The sequence below is a fragment of the Pelodiscus sinensis genome, chromosome 6, assembly GCF_049634645.1.
Source record: "Pelodiscus sinensis isolate JC-2024 chromosome 6, ASM4963464v1, whole genome shotgun sequence".
Classification (NCBI taxonomy): Eukaryota; Metazoa; Chordata; order Testudines; family Trionychidae; genus Pelodiscus; species Pelodiscus sinensis.
Window position 1 is genome coordinate 110,040,888 of NC_134716.1, and position 15,339 is coordinate 110,056,226.

Here is a 15,339-nt window from a genome sequence, read left to right on the forward strand (position 1 = left end):
GCACTTTGGGAAAGAGGAGAGGGTGAAAGCCTGGCTCTATTGAAGTGAATGGTAAAAATCCCACAGACTTCAGAGCCAGGTGCTCACCCAGACAGCACTGAACATGGCTATCTCTGGGACCGGCCTCTTGCAGGCACATTGAACAGAACTGAGGGTACATCTATACCGCAACAAACTCATGTTTGTGCCTGGGCTCAAGCAAACTGTCCTCCCTCTTGTGTCTACTACTATTGTGCTAACCCAGAGTTGAGACCAGGGTCAAAGGACTTTGCAGGGCTGAGAGTCTGAGCCTGAGTTAAGCAAGGATCCAGGGTCTGAGCCCTATTGCTCTGCAGTGTAGATGTAATCCTGCTTGACTTGGGTCCCAGGAGTCAGATGGAAATATCTAAGTTCTATGGGAGAACTTCATTAGTCCTCTTTCTCAGAACAATCTGCAGTCCCTGCTATTAAAAAGAGAAGACAACCCCCTTTGCATGCAACAGCTCTTCAGATCACCCATCTGCAAGCACCTTATTAGAGAGCCTCCTGGTTTTGCAAGAGGGAGCAAACGGATCAAATCTTGTGCAAAGAGAGCTGCTTCCTGCATGTTGAGCAGTACAAATTTCCCATAGTGCACCATACTCCCAGAGCTATAAGCAGCTCCATTTTGGTGGGGCGGGGGAGGATAGGTACTCTGGGATATGGTTACTTTAATTTAGGTCTGTGCCCTGCAGTGTGGTCCGAGCCCTAGTTTCAAACATCAGTTAGGAAAGTCTTAACAGAGGGTTAAAATCCAAGTAGATAGAAGACTGGACATTTAAAAAAGGTGGAAATGCAAGAGATCCCCTGGGATGCAAGCCCCACTCTCCACTGCAAAGGCATCTGCCTCTGAATAATACAGGTTCTACTGATTAAGTGTGGCAAAGAACTAGGTCTAAACATACAGTACTTACAATATTTGCTATAAAGCCAATGTGCTAATATGACAATGGATTTATTAAAAACCAACAAAACCATGGATAGAAGCAATTCTAGTGTATATTCTTTACAGCGAATATATCTCACAAGAGTTAAAACTGGAATGTGATCAACACAGTAATGGGGGACTAAATGACTACACTAATAGATAAATGACACTTTGGGCATATGAATATTTCCCAGCATGAATTCTAAATTCATTTTATTACCTCATTAGGGAAAAAATTAGCTTCCTAGCGAGATAGGTTAAAATGTCATCTGTAATGATTTCTTATTCCTGTTTTTAATGACAATATTCTATTCAAGTGGGATTTCCCATTACTTATTTCTGCCAAATTGAAACTAAAAATTAAATAGTTTTCGTTTAAAATATTAATGCATTGTTGCATATATTTAATCAATGAAAATCTTTTCAAAGGCAAAAACATTTTTGCAGCAAAGTTCAGTAAACGAGAGTTTGAAGTAGCCATATATTTCACAACATTATGCTTCTGTGTACGCAAAAAGAAAAGGCTTATTTCCAAATTCTACAAATTGTGAGAAAAATTGTTGAAGAAGATACCAGAAGCTGATGCACAGAATAGGGAATTTCTTGTTTATATTGCCCTTTGTTCATCTCCTTTACAGTCTACCCAACACTTTTATTAGAAAAAAGTAGTGAATTAAATTTTGACACCAAACACAGAAAGCACTTCCAGCAATAAACAAACATATTAGTAGTTATGAAATGTCATATTATGTATTTAAAGGCACTTGGAGTGCAAGAGACAGCTCCTCATTTACACTACTCTGACAATGTAATCAGGCCTTACAGTGAGTGTAAATGTAATTCACTCCCACTTTAAGAAACATTTATAGTGCCACAGTTGTGTAAAGGATCCTTAGTGAAAATGAGAAGCTGGCCCATGAGAGGTGAATTTCAACTCAAACATAAGAGTTTCCTTAAAAAAGCAACAACAATGCATTATAATGGGTATGGCATACAAAGAATTCCTTCTCTTGCACCATTCTTTTCACTATGACAGGTTGCACCTCTACAATCCAGGATTCACTAGGCTGGCAACATCTGTGGTCTGGCACAACCATGGATGCTCCAGGATCAGAAAATCGTGGCATGCTGCAGGTGGGTGGGGGCCCAGGAGCTGGCACATGGCTCAATTGGGCTACAGGAGGTGGCTCATCTGGGCTGCGGGGGTGGGAGACGTCTGGCACACAGCTCAGCTGGGCTGGGGAGGGAGCCAGGAAACTTGGTGATGGAGGGGGGCCGGCAGCAGGGGGCCTGAAATTACCTCCCCGGGTGCAGAAAAATCCCTCATCTGGTACCAGTTAGATCCTGAGGATGCTAGACCAAGGAAGTCCAACCTGTACAAGTCATGCAAATGCATTCCGTATGCTGCCTTGCAAAATAGCGTGAAATATTTACGTAACAATAAAAGTTGCTTAATATATCACAACAGCAGCTTGGTCTCAGAAGGCTTCCTGAACATGGAATAGGTAACAAACCACAGTAGAGAGATACTTTACCATGGCTTTGGAATTTAAAAGTATATCCTGAAGGAAATTCTAAGGGCTTCAGTACATAATTTTTCCCTTATCCAAGTAACAATCTAGATCACTTACAATGAAAATATTTTAATGGAGACTTACGTTGCTGAATATTCAAAGAGACCATAATAAGGATTAAACATCTCCTTAGATAACAGGAAGAACCATTCTCTTGCCACACCTCCATAGTCAAGTCCTTTTTCTGACTCAAATTCAATCCAGAGTCTGGCTTTCAGTACATCGGGTCTCTTTACAGACATGATTCTTCTATAGGATTCCTCAAAAACATTACTTCTGTGTAGTTTCATTTCAAATCTGTTTGGTATATCACCCTACATGAAAGGACAAATGTTGGTTTGAATGCACAGCCTACATATATTAAGATGATAGCATAGAGTGGTGAGTAATCTAGCTAAACAAGCGAAGGCTTCTCGCATGCTCCACTGTAACGGCTCATATGCAGAATAGGTTGGAAACCTATTCAGGAAAACTAGTCAACAGGAGAAGAAAATTGCAAAAAAGCAAAGCAGCAGCAAGAGTGTGTTTGGAATATGCAGAATGGAAACAAGGTGGAATGAACAAACAAGTGACAGCAGAGAACCACAAAAAGGTCTAATTTTCCTGATCACATGAGTGTGCAGCAACCATTTTTACTTCCAATTAAAGTGGTTCATACAGCAGAAAGCCAATTGCCAGTTGGTGCACTTGGAAGTGCTACATTTTAATGCAGCGAAAGAAGCAGGCCTCATAGATCTGGGTAGAAAGGTAAATAGATCAACGTATAGCAAAAGAATGCCTGTGGGACCCCTTTAAAACTTTGGCAACCCTAACCAAACATTAAAGCCATTAGTGAGCCGATCGATACTACAGGCAAGTTAGCATTGAGATCTTATTTATTTTCAATAAGTGATTTTAAGTGGTGGTGAAAGACACTGAATTACTGAAGTCCTATTTGTCCACAGATCTAACATACCAGAAGTGGCAGCAGCACCAGTTTCTTAAGCACTCCCAGTTTCTTATGACCAGACTTTTGGACAGCCGAGGACAGTTTCAGTCTGTATGCTCATTTAAGTCATGGATTTTCACCTGAGCCTGTCCTCATGCATCAATATTAACCGTGAAGTGATGGTAAGTTGCTGCTGCCTGACTGCTTTAATTGTCCATTTATAAATGAAAACTTGAGCCTCAAACCAGTTTTGGTTGACAGAGAGAGAATGGAAAATGTGTGGTAAGAAAGTGCAGCACCTTATTCTTGGGACAGTCCATTGTATTTTCCTACTCTAAAACAGTCGGTTCCAATATAGGACAAACATTTATTTACTTACTGGTTTCTTTAACTTCTTCCTGAAATAGTCATATTTCTGCTTGAACTCTCTGGAATAAGGAACAGCCTGAAAGAGAGAAAATTATAAATACTCATTATTGAATGCATCATGCAATCTGGCATACTGTAACCCTAAAATGTTAATTGAGAGTACTGTACCCAGCAGTTAAAAAATATACTCTTAGTGAGTTTTGATTTACCCTAAACATGTGCTCTGAAAACAACCCTCTGCATCACACACAACAATTTTCACCTAAGGACCTAAAAACACTTTAGTAGTATTAAAATTTAACCCTTTCCTCAGGAGGTATTATCCCCATTATGCAAATGGATAAATTGAGACCCAGGGTTTCACTACACAATCCTCTTTTGTGGTAACAGCAACAGAAAGGGTGAGAGAACACCAGAAAAAAAAAGCGAGAAAAGAAAAAGCATGATTTATTCTCATGGTCCAGATATCATATTGGGAATGTACAGGTGTCCTCATATGGACTTTTACATTATTTTTAATTATTTGCCCTGTCGTACAGTTGAGTAGCAGCTCTAAATATTTGAGGTATATTTCCAAAAGGGCAGAGGAATAGTTGTGAACTCCAAAATGTAAGAGCTGCATATTCCTAACTCCATCATAAATGTCAGAAGTCAGTCCAGGACATGCATCTAGGGGAGAAGGTTTCAGATCATCTTGAAGTGGGTTTATAATTGTCTGGTTGTGGGTGCAAACTGGAGAGTTGAAATATGCATGTTAGGTGGTCTTCCTTGTGGAAGAGAAGATGTGTAAAACTGGAAAAGTCGTTATCCCCTGATGAGGATAAGTGTGTGATTTTATTACAGTGGTGAAGGAATCCTTTGGCATGTTTACTGATATCTTAATCCCTTACTCACACAGTGCAATAACCCTTTAGAGAATGTATATACTTTATATGTTTGTAATGGTGCCCGATACTATGTTTACATCCCTGCTACCATGATGTGTCACCACTTCTCCATAATGATTATATATAAGATTTTTTGTTAGCTATACATCTAAATAAATGAACACTAATTTCTCAGCTCCAGAATTCTGTCAACAATGATCAACCAGATAACTGATGAATGTGAAGAATTCCTCTACCCTCTTGCCTCACCTCCTTCACCACCCCATGCTCAGGGACTCAACACAGTACAGTCCTTCCATAGCAATCCAACTCCTTAGGACTCAAGGACTGAAAACTCAGATGAGACGTGAATCCTCAGCATTGCACAAGTGTCCTAGGCTCACATAAGCATTAGACTAGAAAACCTCAACATCTTATTTTCAGAGTTTCCTGCCAGGCCCTTAGAACTGAACAACTTTACACCAAAGACATTTTTGGTGACCATGCACATCACATTTGAAAAAGATGTGCCTACTGAGTGCATGTAGGGGCATTTCACGGCAGTGGCGCTTTTCTAATACGGTAATAAAATTGTAACTTTCAGTATGCTGGACAGGTAAATTAAAAGTAGATACTATGTACTTTTCAATATACTTTCTGGTTATTGATCAGGTTTAAACAGTGATTAAGCACTGAATAAAATACCCAGGGAGATTGTGAAATTTTTGGAGATTTTCATTGAAGATTTTCAGCAGGTTACACAAGCACCTGTCAGGAACAGTCTAGATCAGGGGTCAGCAACCTATGGCACGTGTGCCACTTAAGACGATTTTTATTCGCACAATAGGCGGGAGCTCAGCCCTGCACCTCCTCCCCCAAGCAGCCATGATCCTGCGTCTAACATGCATGCCTACACGGTGACATCAAAAATTCTAATCAAAGCCTATCCTCCTCCACAGCAGTACTCCCTTTCCTCATGCTCCTGGAAGGTGAGTGTTGTGGCTACTCTGCTGGTGGGGATGGGGAACCAGGATGGGTCTGGGGCCACATTGGGGGGTGGCTGCTTGGGCAGCCACTCTGGCAGACAGGGCCATGTTGGAGGCTGGCTGCTGCTGGGGCTGAAGCCGCACTGTAGAGTGCCTGCTGCCGGTGTTTCGGGCCTAGAACACATGGCGGGCAGGTGGGTTGCTGCTATGCTGTGTAGAGGCCACAGCCAGGAGGGTTGGAGACTGGGGGCTGTTGAAGCTATGGGCGGGTGGGTTGCTGCCAGAGAGTGCTGAAGCTGGGGCGAGTGGGTTGGGGACTGAGACTGGCCTAGGACCGTATGACGGCTGGCTGCTCCGGTGTCCGCTATGGTGGCCAGGGCCAAGTTGGGCTGAGGCTGTCGCCAGCATTTTGGGCCTAGGACATGTGGCGGGTGAGAGGGTTGCTGCTGTGGATGGGTGGATTGCTGCCTGGGGGTGGGATTTGAAGACATGGGTGGGTGGGTTGCTGCCGGAGGGGGTTGGAGTGGGGGTGAGTGGGTTGGAGACAGGCCCATGGCCGCATTGGCAGGGGAGAAGGGGGTGCTCAGGTGGCCGCTCTGGCATGCTGTAGGTTGCTAAACCCTTACTCGGAGGCTTGTGTGCTGCTTCAAATATCAAACTGCAAGCCCAAGATCAGAGAAAACTCAGCAAGGCAAAGCAAGGCCAAGGATCACACTAAACAGTAAGGGTACGTCTAGACTACATGCCTCTGGCAACAGAGGCATGTAGATTAGACTACCAGGCATAGGAAAATGAAGCGGCAATTTAAATAATCACCGCTTCATTTAAATTTACATGGCTGCCGCGCTGAGCCGATCAGCTGTTTGTAGGCTCAGCGCGGTAGTCTGGACGCGCGGGGTCTACATCAAAGGCATTTGTCGACCTCCCAGGTATGCCTCATCGTGTAAATTTAAATGAAGCAGCGATTATTTAAATCGTCGCTTCATTTTTCTATGCCTGGTAGTCTAATCTACATGCCTCTGTCGTCAGAGGCATGTAGTCTAGACGTACCTTGTGATCTGTATCTTAATTTATTTATTAATGAAGCTGCTGTAAGTAGGACTATTATTGACATTAAAAAGTATCACCGGCAAGCTGATCTGTAAATAGAAGTGAATAAGTTAAATCTCGGCACTCTTCTTCTGAAAGGTTGCTCACTCCAGGTCTAGATGGTGCTTGGCCCTGCCATGAGCACAGGAGACTGGACTTTACAACCTCTCAAGGTTCCTTCCAATTCTAGTATTCTATGATTCTATGCACACTTAGCAGCCCCAGATAGATAACAATAGCAAAAGTGTCAACCATTTTGAAAATACCATTAATCAACATTTTTTCCTCTTTCTTTTTAACATATGAAAAAATTAGATGGCCAAAGGTTGTTTTAATGCCAGGGTTCAATTCTGTGCCACTCAAGTCAAAGTTTTGCATTTAATTTCAATGACACAGGATTTTTGAGAAATGTACACATTTCCCTACAATCCATGGTGAGTAGGAGGGAAAGGAAGCGTGAACAATGAATTGGAAGAGTGCAGTTTGGCAAGGGGACAGAATGTACCCAAACTTTTTTTTTTAATTCCGTTCCTATTCTTAAACTGATTCTCAGTTATAATGAAGACATGCTGATGTATGTTGACAAATGTTACAATAGCCAGTGATCTGGCCAGGTACCTTGCTTCTTTAAATGGTCTTCTGTTTATTTTCATAAATGCTTGAGGCACCAGAGGAAGAGTAGATGAACTAAAGGAAAAAGTTCTGAAAGATATCTGATGAAGGGTAAGGAGAGTGAGTTAGGCCTGGTGCCCAGGAGAGGGAGGCTATTCAAGGCACAGGAGCATGGTATGAAAAATAGACACGGAGTCACAACTAGGAGATGAGCGCATACAATGTAGAAGACCAGACCTATAATGCAGACAGAGCCAGTACTGTGAAGAAGTTCGGAGAGGAGGATATACAATTTCTATTTGATAGAGGAAGGGCTAGGAAGCCAAAGAAGACTCGCTGAGGGATTGTTATTTTTACAGCCACTGGCAAGAAAGTGGATTTTAATATAGGAAAGGTGGATGAGGAAAGAGTCAGGGAGGCCAAGGAGGAGCCCTCACCACATAGTGACAAAAATATATCCAAGATTTGCATTTTTAATGCTGCTTCCTTGGATGCCAAGAGCAAGTCAAACAGCATCTCTTATATTAAACTGGATATGGCCTCTGCATGATCTCTACCCTGGAGTCTCATCACCACATCAGTTTTCTAATGGGAAAAATCTGCTTTGAAAAAAAGAACTTTTTCTGCTTAGGGAAGACATTAGAAATGAATGCCCTTTAGAGACAAACTCCATTATTTCAATTTGGTGGAGATAGTTTCTTGTTGCAGCTGCAGGAAAATGGGAACAGTGACAAATGAAGGGGTTACAATAAGTCAAACCTGCAAGCATCCATCTGTTAGCCATGCATTATCTGAATGGACGGAATTTTCAGAAGAGAAAATAATGCAGCAAAATATACACTCTAATCAGACATCTAAAATAAACCAGAGTCAAGATTATGGAGTAGCCAGGGATGTATTGGAGGATACACTGATCAAATATTTTTCCTGGGTCCCTAAGGAAGGAAATTATATTATATGATAATTGGTGGAAGAAAGGAAGGAAATTAGAGGACCTGCAAGCTTCCAAAATTGGCCAGCTCACATGGGAAGGTCTCAGAAGATACAGAAATTGCCTCTGTCCAAATCATACTTGGTCTGATCCTGTAACAGTGGGTGGTACTGGAGTGCAGTGTGCTTTGGCAACTCCCTCTGGCATACTGCTGTTTGGGACTGCTGCCAGCAAGACAGCAACCATGGGGCTGTTCTAACTTGTGCTGCAGCAGGCACAGACTGACCTAAGTAATCAGCTGTAAGCTGCTATATAACATTCCCTTCTGCCCTACACCAAGTAGATCTTGGCACAGGAAAGAGTTTAAGCCATAACGTTTAATGTGGGGCATTAAAAACTATTAGCATACACAGTACTTACTGGACCGGTAATAGCTGGGTTCTGCAATCTGGGGTCTTCCCACTGAGTAATTTTACTATCTGTAAATTAATAAAAGAAATCTTACCATTAGTTCTCTTCTGTCATCAAAAAATTTCATCTGCATCCCATAACCCTGCAATATCCATAACTTAGTACTTCAGGGTTAGGAAAGAACTGTGTACACCCCAACCATTAAAATCCCATCACACTGTTTAGTTGGAAACATTCATTCAAAAATGCAAAACTACCGTATAAACCAGTACACTCACACTGCTTTTGTCAAAAGATCTAGAGTGTCAATATTTAAATTATAAACCCCTTCTTCAGAGATTTATAACTTGATCTTGACATGCATTTAACTCAGATTAGGCAAACAAAGGTCGTGGGCCCAAAAGGACCCCTTCAAATGCTAGATTTAAGTGACTAAATTCAAACTTTTTGAGTGTTCTTGTGCAACTTTAAAACTATTTACAGTTAACACTAAAAAAACTGACAAGAACTCACACCAGGATATGATCAAATTATGTTTATAAATTTAGAATAGAGAAACAATCATTTTAAAATAGGACCGGATATAGAACTGGGGAGAAATTTTCTCCATTCTAGAAAGATACAGCTACGTAGACACTAGCTACTGATTAAGGTATTTAAGACTGCACATTTTTGCCTTCCCTTATGAAGTTATGACACAAGGGAAGCATATTCAATTTGACAAAAATATCTCTTGCCAAAGATATAATAGCAAAACAATGGTGCAGATTTTTTAGAGCATTGGTAGGCTAATGGTTTTACGGTATTACAGTGATATTCTCCCTGCCTCCACATGGAATATTTCTAATAAAAATCTGAACACGGCAGAACCACAATGGAACAATGGTATCACAATGGTAAGATGATGCGCCAAAATTCAAGTAGGTACCATCTGCAATGGCAAAGTTTAAGTAATCAATTTTCTGCCCTGATAGTGGAATAGCAATCCTTATATTTATGTTTACAGCTATGCTTTACAGTTTGTATGATAACAACTGTGATCAAGTTCCTCCTCATGCTCATTTTAAGTTCCCAAATTGCTCCCTTAGGAAGGAACTTATGTGTAAAATTTTATGTATATATAGTTTTATTTTAAGTAAAAGGTTATATACCTTAAGAATTTCTATGTTTCTCTACAGATCTTCAGAAAGATCTGTTGCTTTATAATACAGATTGGACCTCTCTGGTCCGGCACCCTAGGTACCTGGCAAGGGAGTTTGCTAGGCCGGGGGAGGGGGCTCCCTGCTGGGCTCCTCTCCCCAGACACTTGGCACTGCTGCCCCTGGCTATGACAGCCCTGCTGGCCTCTTGGTCCCGTGACCTCAGGAGGCCTGCCTGCTTTCCTGCCTGCAGGCTCTTGCCCCGCCCCTCTCCTTTCCCCCCGCCCTCACTCCACCGCCACCAGCAACTTCTGCCACTGGGGTTCTCTTGTCCAATGACATCCATGGTCCTGCTGGACCACAGATGTTTCTGGACCAGCGAGCTCCGGACCACAGAGCTTCAACCTGGAGTTGGATTTAATTTTAAAATGGCCAAAAATAAGTTAGATTACGAAAGCTGAAGTTTGAAACAATGTTTTTGAAGAAAGTGTTGATAGAATAAAAATAAGGTCAAAGCTGTGGCAATTTTCTTATTTGTTTATAATTGCTGAATATTAAAAGGTGTTCTCGTATTTCTCATTATGCATTTTAAGTATATTTAATGCGCATAGAAGATGCTGGAGTGACAGTTCTGGAGACCAAGGTCTTTTATACGGCCTGGGCAGATGCAGCAAAGCACAGGTGAATAGAAACTACTAACCCATTTCATGCAAACTACTGAGCTTTCAGATACATTTGGTTATAATACTGATACAGCTTAACTTGAACCAGTCTGAGCGGATAAAAAGCTCTGTATTTTATTAACAAAGCACTCCTCCACCTTTCCTCCCTGAGAACTTGGGCATTAAAATATTTATGTGGCATCATCACTAAAAGGAATATTTTCAAGTTAATAATCTATTCTGATATGTACAATTTCAATTTGATTTTTTTAATCTAATATTTGCCCAAGTGACCCCCTTTATTATTACAACTGAAATCCTGTCTGTCTTTGTTGACACTGTGCATCTAATAGCACTTGGTTGTGTTGTTCCCCAAGAGTCAGATTCTCTGCTGTTGAACAAGCCTTTTGCATATCAATAGGACTGTAGAGATGGAGATTTAAAAAATTAAGGGGGAACCAGGGCATGAACAGTAGCTGAATCTGAATCTATTAACCCTTTCATAAAGTTGGCTGAATTTAAAGTTGATGGTGTACCTTTAATTTAGATAATCACAATCTTTTACCAGAAATGTGATTACATGACTTGGAACTTGTTGCAGAGCTGCTGCTTATTGATCTGTCTCTTATGGCTGAACATCATCCCTTTGCAGCTGCCACCCTCAGTTCCCTTCAGAGAGGTAGCTCCTGATTGGCTAAAAGAGAGGGGAGCCCTGCCCAATGCTATAGGGTTCCTGATCCCAGACACTTAGAGTCAGTTCTGGTTTTCTAACCATCCAACTCCCAATTCCTTAAGAACACTTCCTTTCCTCCACTATCAGGCCATTTCCTGAGCCTTTATTCATCATTCCAACTCCTTGAATGAGCTCTTCTGGCCCCTTCTTCCCTTAGAAGACCAATTACACAGCTATAATTCTTTAACAACTAGCCACTCTGACAAAGGGCTGCAAATACAGAAGATGCTGATGGTCAGTGAGTTCATGGAGTTCTTGAGGCCTATATATTTCGGGGAAATCCTAGCGGACCATGACCATGACAGATTTCAATGTAGGTTCTAAAGTTGGCCCTAATCTGAATATGGTACATTTTACATACTGTTACATACACTTGTAATTGGGACTTAAAAATAATAAATTTAGAATATATGAAATAGGGATATTGCCATATTTTTACATTACTGCAGTTGTGTATTTCATCAAAGTCATGTCATTATAGTCCCTTAGGAAAACTGTGAAAACAGACACTACTTTTAATATTGGGGAAGACAAGTCCCTGAACATTCTGCATTGTCATTTGCTTAATATTCAGCATGAAGTTATTGCAAAGAAACTTGAATAACCACTGTGATACCATTGGCTTCACCCTTGCTGCGGGTCCACTGGTAACCACAGTGATGTAACAATGTGAGAACAAGGGTGTTTTCTGGAAACAAGTATCATCAGGAAAAACTTGCTTTTTGCAGTTCACCATCTGCAAAGCCAACCTCTCCCCTCTTGCATTTCAGGAAAGGGAACCAAGGAAGAAATTTCAAATTAAAAAAAAAATTAAAAAATTAGATGTTTGACAACCACTAGAAATTCACTAGTGAACTCTGCCTAATGTAATGTTAAAATTTTTCTTTACATTTAGAAACAAACCTAAGCTCAAATAACTAAGGGTCAGGCTAATTAAACTATTGAAAGACAGGGACTCACAGCAAGTGTAAATGTGATACCATCTTAAATCAAGCTCTTTTCTTTTCTTGGACCCCTTGATAACAGGAGTTCAGGATAAATTTCTGACCTTATAATCAAACTTTTGTGGGCTACTTAAAATAGTAAAAGTGCAAAAAGCACTAAGAATTCTATAGCAATATTTGGAACAGGTTAATCCTGAAAAGAATGTACCAGTTCAATACCTTACTTAAGAGTAGGGTTTCTCTTAAAAACTCAACATGCAATTTCAAAAAATCAATCTGCTTTACAGACAGTTTTTTTAAAACAGAGAATAAGCACAGCAGTTAATACTACTGACAGTAAAATAAAGTAAAAACCATAATGCTGCCAAACACGTAGAATGGTTTAAGATTTTAATTTTACAGGTTTTGTGCAGTTATCTTCCTGACTCCCAGTTTTTCTAAGGATGTTTCATGGTGTCTGTATTTTTATATAAGGATCTCATAAATAGAAACACCTTTCAAATAACCCTGGCTGAAAGGTAAAAAATCTTCTATTAGACTGACACATATTCAAACAACAAAAATCCACACACTTGTTCTGAGATGCTCTAGTAAGACAAGTCTACAATGAAACATCACTTACACTGGAACTTCAATAACAGAATTTGATAGATATTAATGGGCTGGGTGCAATAAAACATGCTACAAATAGAAAATAAGGTCAGAATTGGCATTGCCACAAGACCCTTTCAAGGAAGTGGGAGGGAAAATTTCTCAGAGTTATTTCTTCCACTGCCTATATATGGACTTGTGGATACATCATCCTTTCTCATCTTATTTTCTATCCTAGTGTGTATTTTAATTCATTAAATAAGTGCAAATAAGCCATGGGGTCATCAACAACAACAAAGAATCCAAAATATCAACAAAAACAAAGAAAACCACAAAGAAGAAATGTTAATGCTTCACAAGATCAGAGAGGGACAAAGCTTGATGAGCCAATTAAAAGCAAGCTTTTGGTGAATATACAGTACCGTAGGAGGGCACTAAGTCTCTGGTATCAATGTCTCCACATATCAACACCTGGCTTCCTAAATGAAGAGTAAAATTATAAAACTTTCACTTCAATATTTATTACCTCCCTTTCTCTAGTTGCAGAAGGTACCTGGATGCTTACTTACTATGATCTATATAAAATGTTCTTCCATCCAAATGGATTCTTTCCTCCCAACCAGGCTGGAAGTATAAAAAACGTTAATTAAATTAGTATTACCATCCTAAGCATGCACACCAAACAGAGGAATACATCATTTGTTTACTTAAACTAGCTTAAAAAAAATAAGTTAGAAGGGACACAACAATCACAGAATCACACCAAAGGCCAAGAAGTTAGCAAGATTCAGAATGATTGGATGGTTAACAAAAATGCCCAGAGTTTAAGGCAAACTAAGTATAAAGGGCTAGGAGCAGATCTCATAAGGGGTGGATCATCCCAAATAACTACCGTGTGTCGGCTTTCCTGAACCTTCCTCTAAGTCATACTGTGTTGGCCAATGTCAGAACCAATATACAAATCACACCTTTATTGCACTTAAAGACGTCCTGTCTGGATATAACTGCATGCCCAACTTAAAGGAAAAATACCAATAAAACAACCTAATGCACAGCTATTTTTCTTTTAAAACTGCTTTAGTCTTGTCTTGTAGCAAGCTAACAAATAATTGTAAAAGTGTTACTTGCGCTTACACTAGGTGATAACTGCAATTACAAATAAAGTAATAATGAATTGCCTAAATTTCAAAAATGTCTTTTCCCTAAACAGAGTCAGTTAGACTTCATCCCAGCAGAGCTAGATGGGGAGTGTGTTGATGGAAACCACAGGCCTGCTAGTACCTTCCTCTTAGTGTAGACAAGACCAATGAGTGCTACCGACATCAGGTACTGGATTAGACGCACATGAAGAAATCTAAAATGTTCAGGTATTGCTTTCTACCTTTAAGAGCAAAGCTTTTCATAAAGAGAGAACGGCTCTATAATTGACTCTGATTATGAAGCAAATGGTTACTAGTATAATCCCAAGTAACATTTGAATCACAGTGGTAGTTTCCTACATGGAATGTAGAAGTGTCATTCAAAATCTAAATTAAACTTCACAGCATACCACCTACTCCTCCTTCCAGAGAGAACAAAACATTAAGTTAGATCTGTGAATGCCAAAAAAGAATCTTAAGCTAACCGACATAACCAACTTAGAAACGTTCTTCCATCTTGATTCAAACTTGTATTCTGTTTCAGTTTTCACAGCAACTTTCAACCATCCAAAGTCACAGTGTCAATAATAAAGACTTGGAGAAAGCTTCCATGTTGCTTGAACTTTTAGCTGACCTAGTTACTGTATATACTCATTCATACGCCAAATTCTTTTGGTAAAAAAAGTGATGTATCAAAGAGTGGGGTTGTCTTATTAATGGGTGAACATTGTTGCTGTAGTTCAGGAGTTGGCAAACTTTGGTTCCCAGCCCATCAGGATAAGCCATTGGCATGACAGGATGTTTTGTGTACCTGGACTTCTGCAGGCACGGAACCCCTCAACTTGCAGTGGCTGCAGTTCACCATTTACAGCCAATGGGAGTGACAGGAAGTGATGGACAGCACATCCGTTGGCCTGCTCTACTTCCTGAAGCAATGTGCACATATCACAACACCCACAGGAAATTTCATGTTTTTAGGTAAGGTTTTTCTTTTAAAAATAAGAACAGCGGTGAGCTTTGATCCATTGACCAAATATGATAAAACCATTGTAAAATGGATTTTTTTAATGGCCAGTGGTTTTACTTAAAACTGTTTTTTCACCAACACCAGTTACCATTCTGTTGCTTGGGAAATGAAATGTCATCCATATTTCTATTTGTGACAGCTTCCAGGTTTCTCAGCAGGTTTTGTGCTAGCTTTGTTCACTGATGATCACAGAGTTCATGATGGTTCATGAAGTGAGTTCAACAACCTGCTGATGTAACGAATACTGATGACTTTACTGACTTGTATTTGTCGACCTTGGACATTTGCAGAGCACACAGAAAAATTCCAATTCTAGTGATGAGGTACCCATTTTGTTGATATTTAACCCCCCAAATGATGAGATCTTTCTCCAACCAAGGAAATGAATCACA

At 40.2% G+C, this 15,339-nt stretch overlaps 1 protein-coding gene across 12 annotated transcripts in view; it reads right to left on the reverse strand.

Moving 5' to 3' along the window:
- The window catches only part of NEDD4L (NEDD4 like E3 ubiquitin protein ligase), a 296,429-nt gene that overhangs the window by 28,457 nt on the left and 252,633 nt on the right, over positions 1-15,339 (reverse strand). For 8 of the 12 annotated variants that reach the window (XM_075932622.1, XM_006116556.4, XM_006116563.4 and 5 more), the window contains 5 exons: positions 13,351-13,405; positions 13,204-13,260; positions 8,722-8,780; positions 3,828-3,893; positions 2,605-2,834 (listed from right to left, as the gene is read on the reverse strand). In XM_075932622.1, the coding sequence (XP_075788737.1) occupies positions 2,605-2,834; positions 3,828-3,893; positions 8,722-8,780; positions 13,204-13,260; positions 13,351-13,405 (467 nt within the window). The remainder of the gene's footprint in view (positions 1-2,604; positions 2,835-3,827; positions 3,894-8,721; positions 8,781-13,203; positions 13,261-13,350; positions 13,406-15,339) is intronic. The other 4 variants (XM_006116559.4, XM_006116558.4, XM_006116553.4 and 1 more) reach the window with 1 other exon arrangement.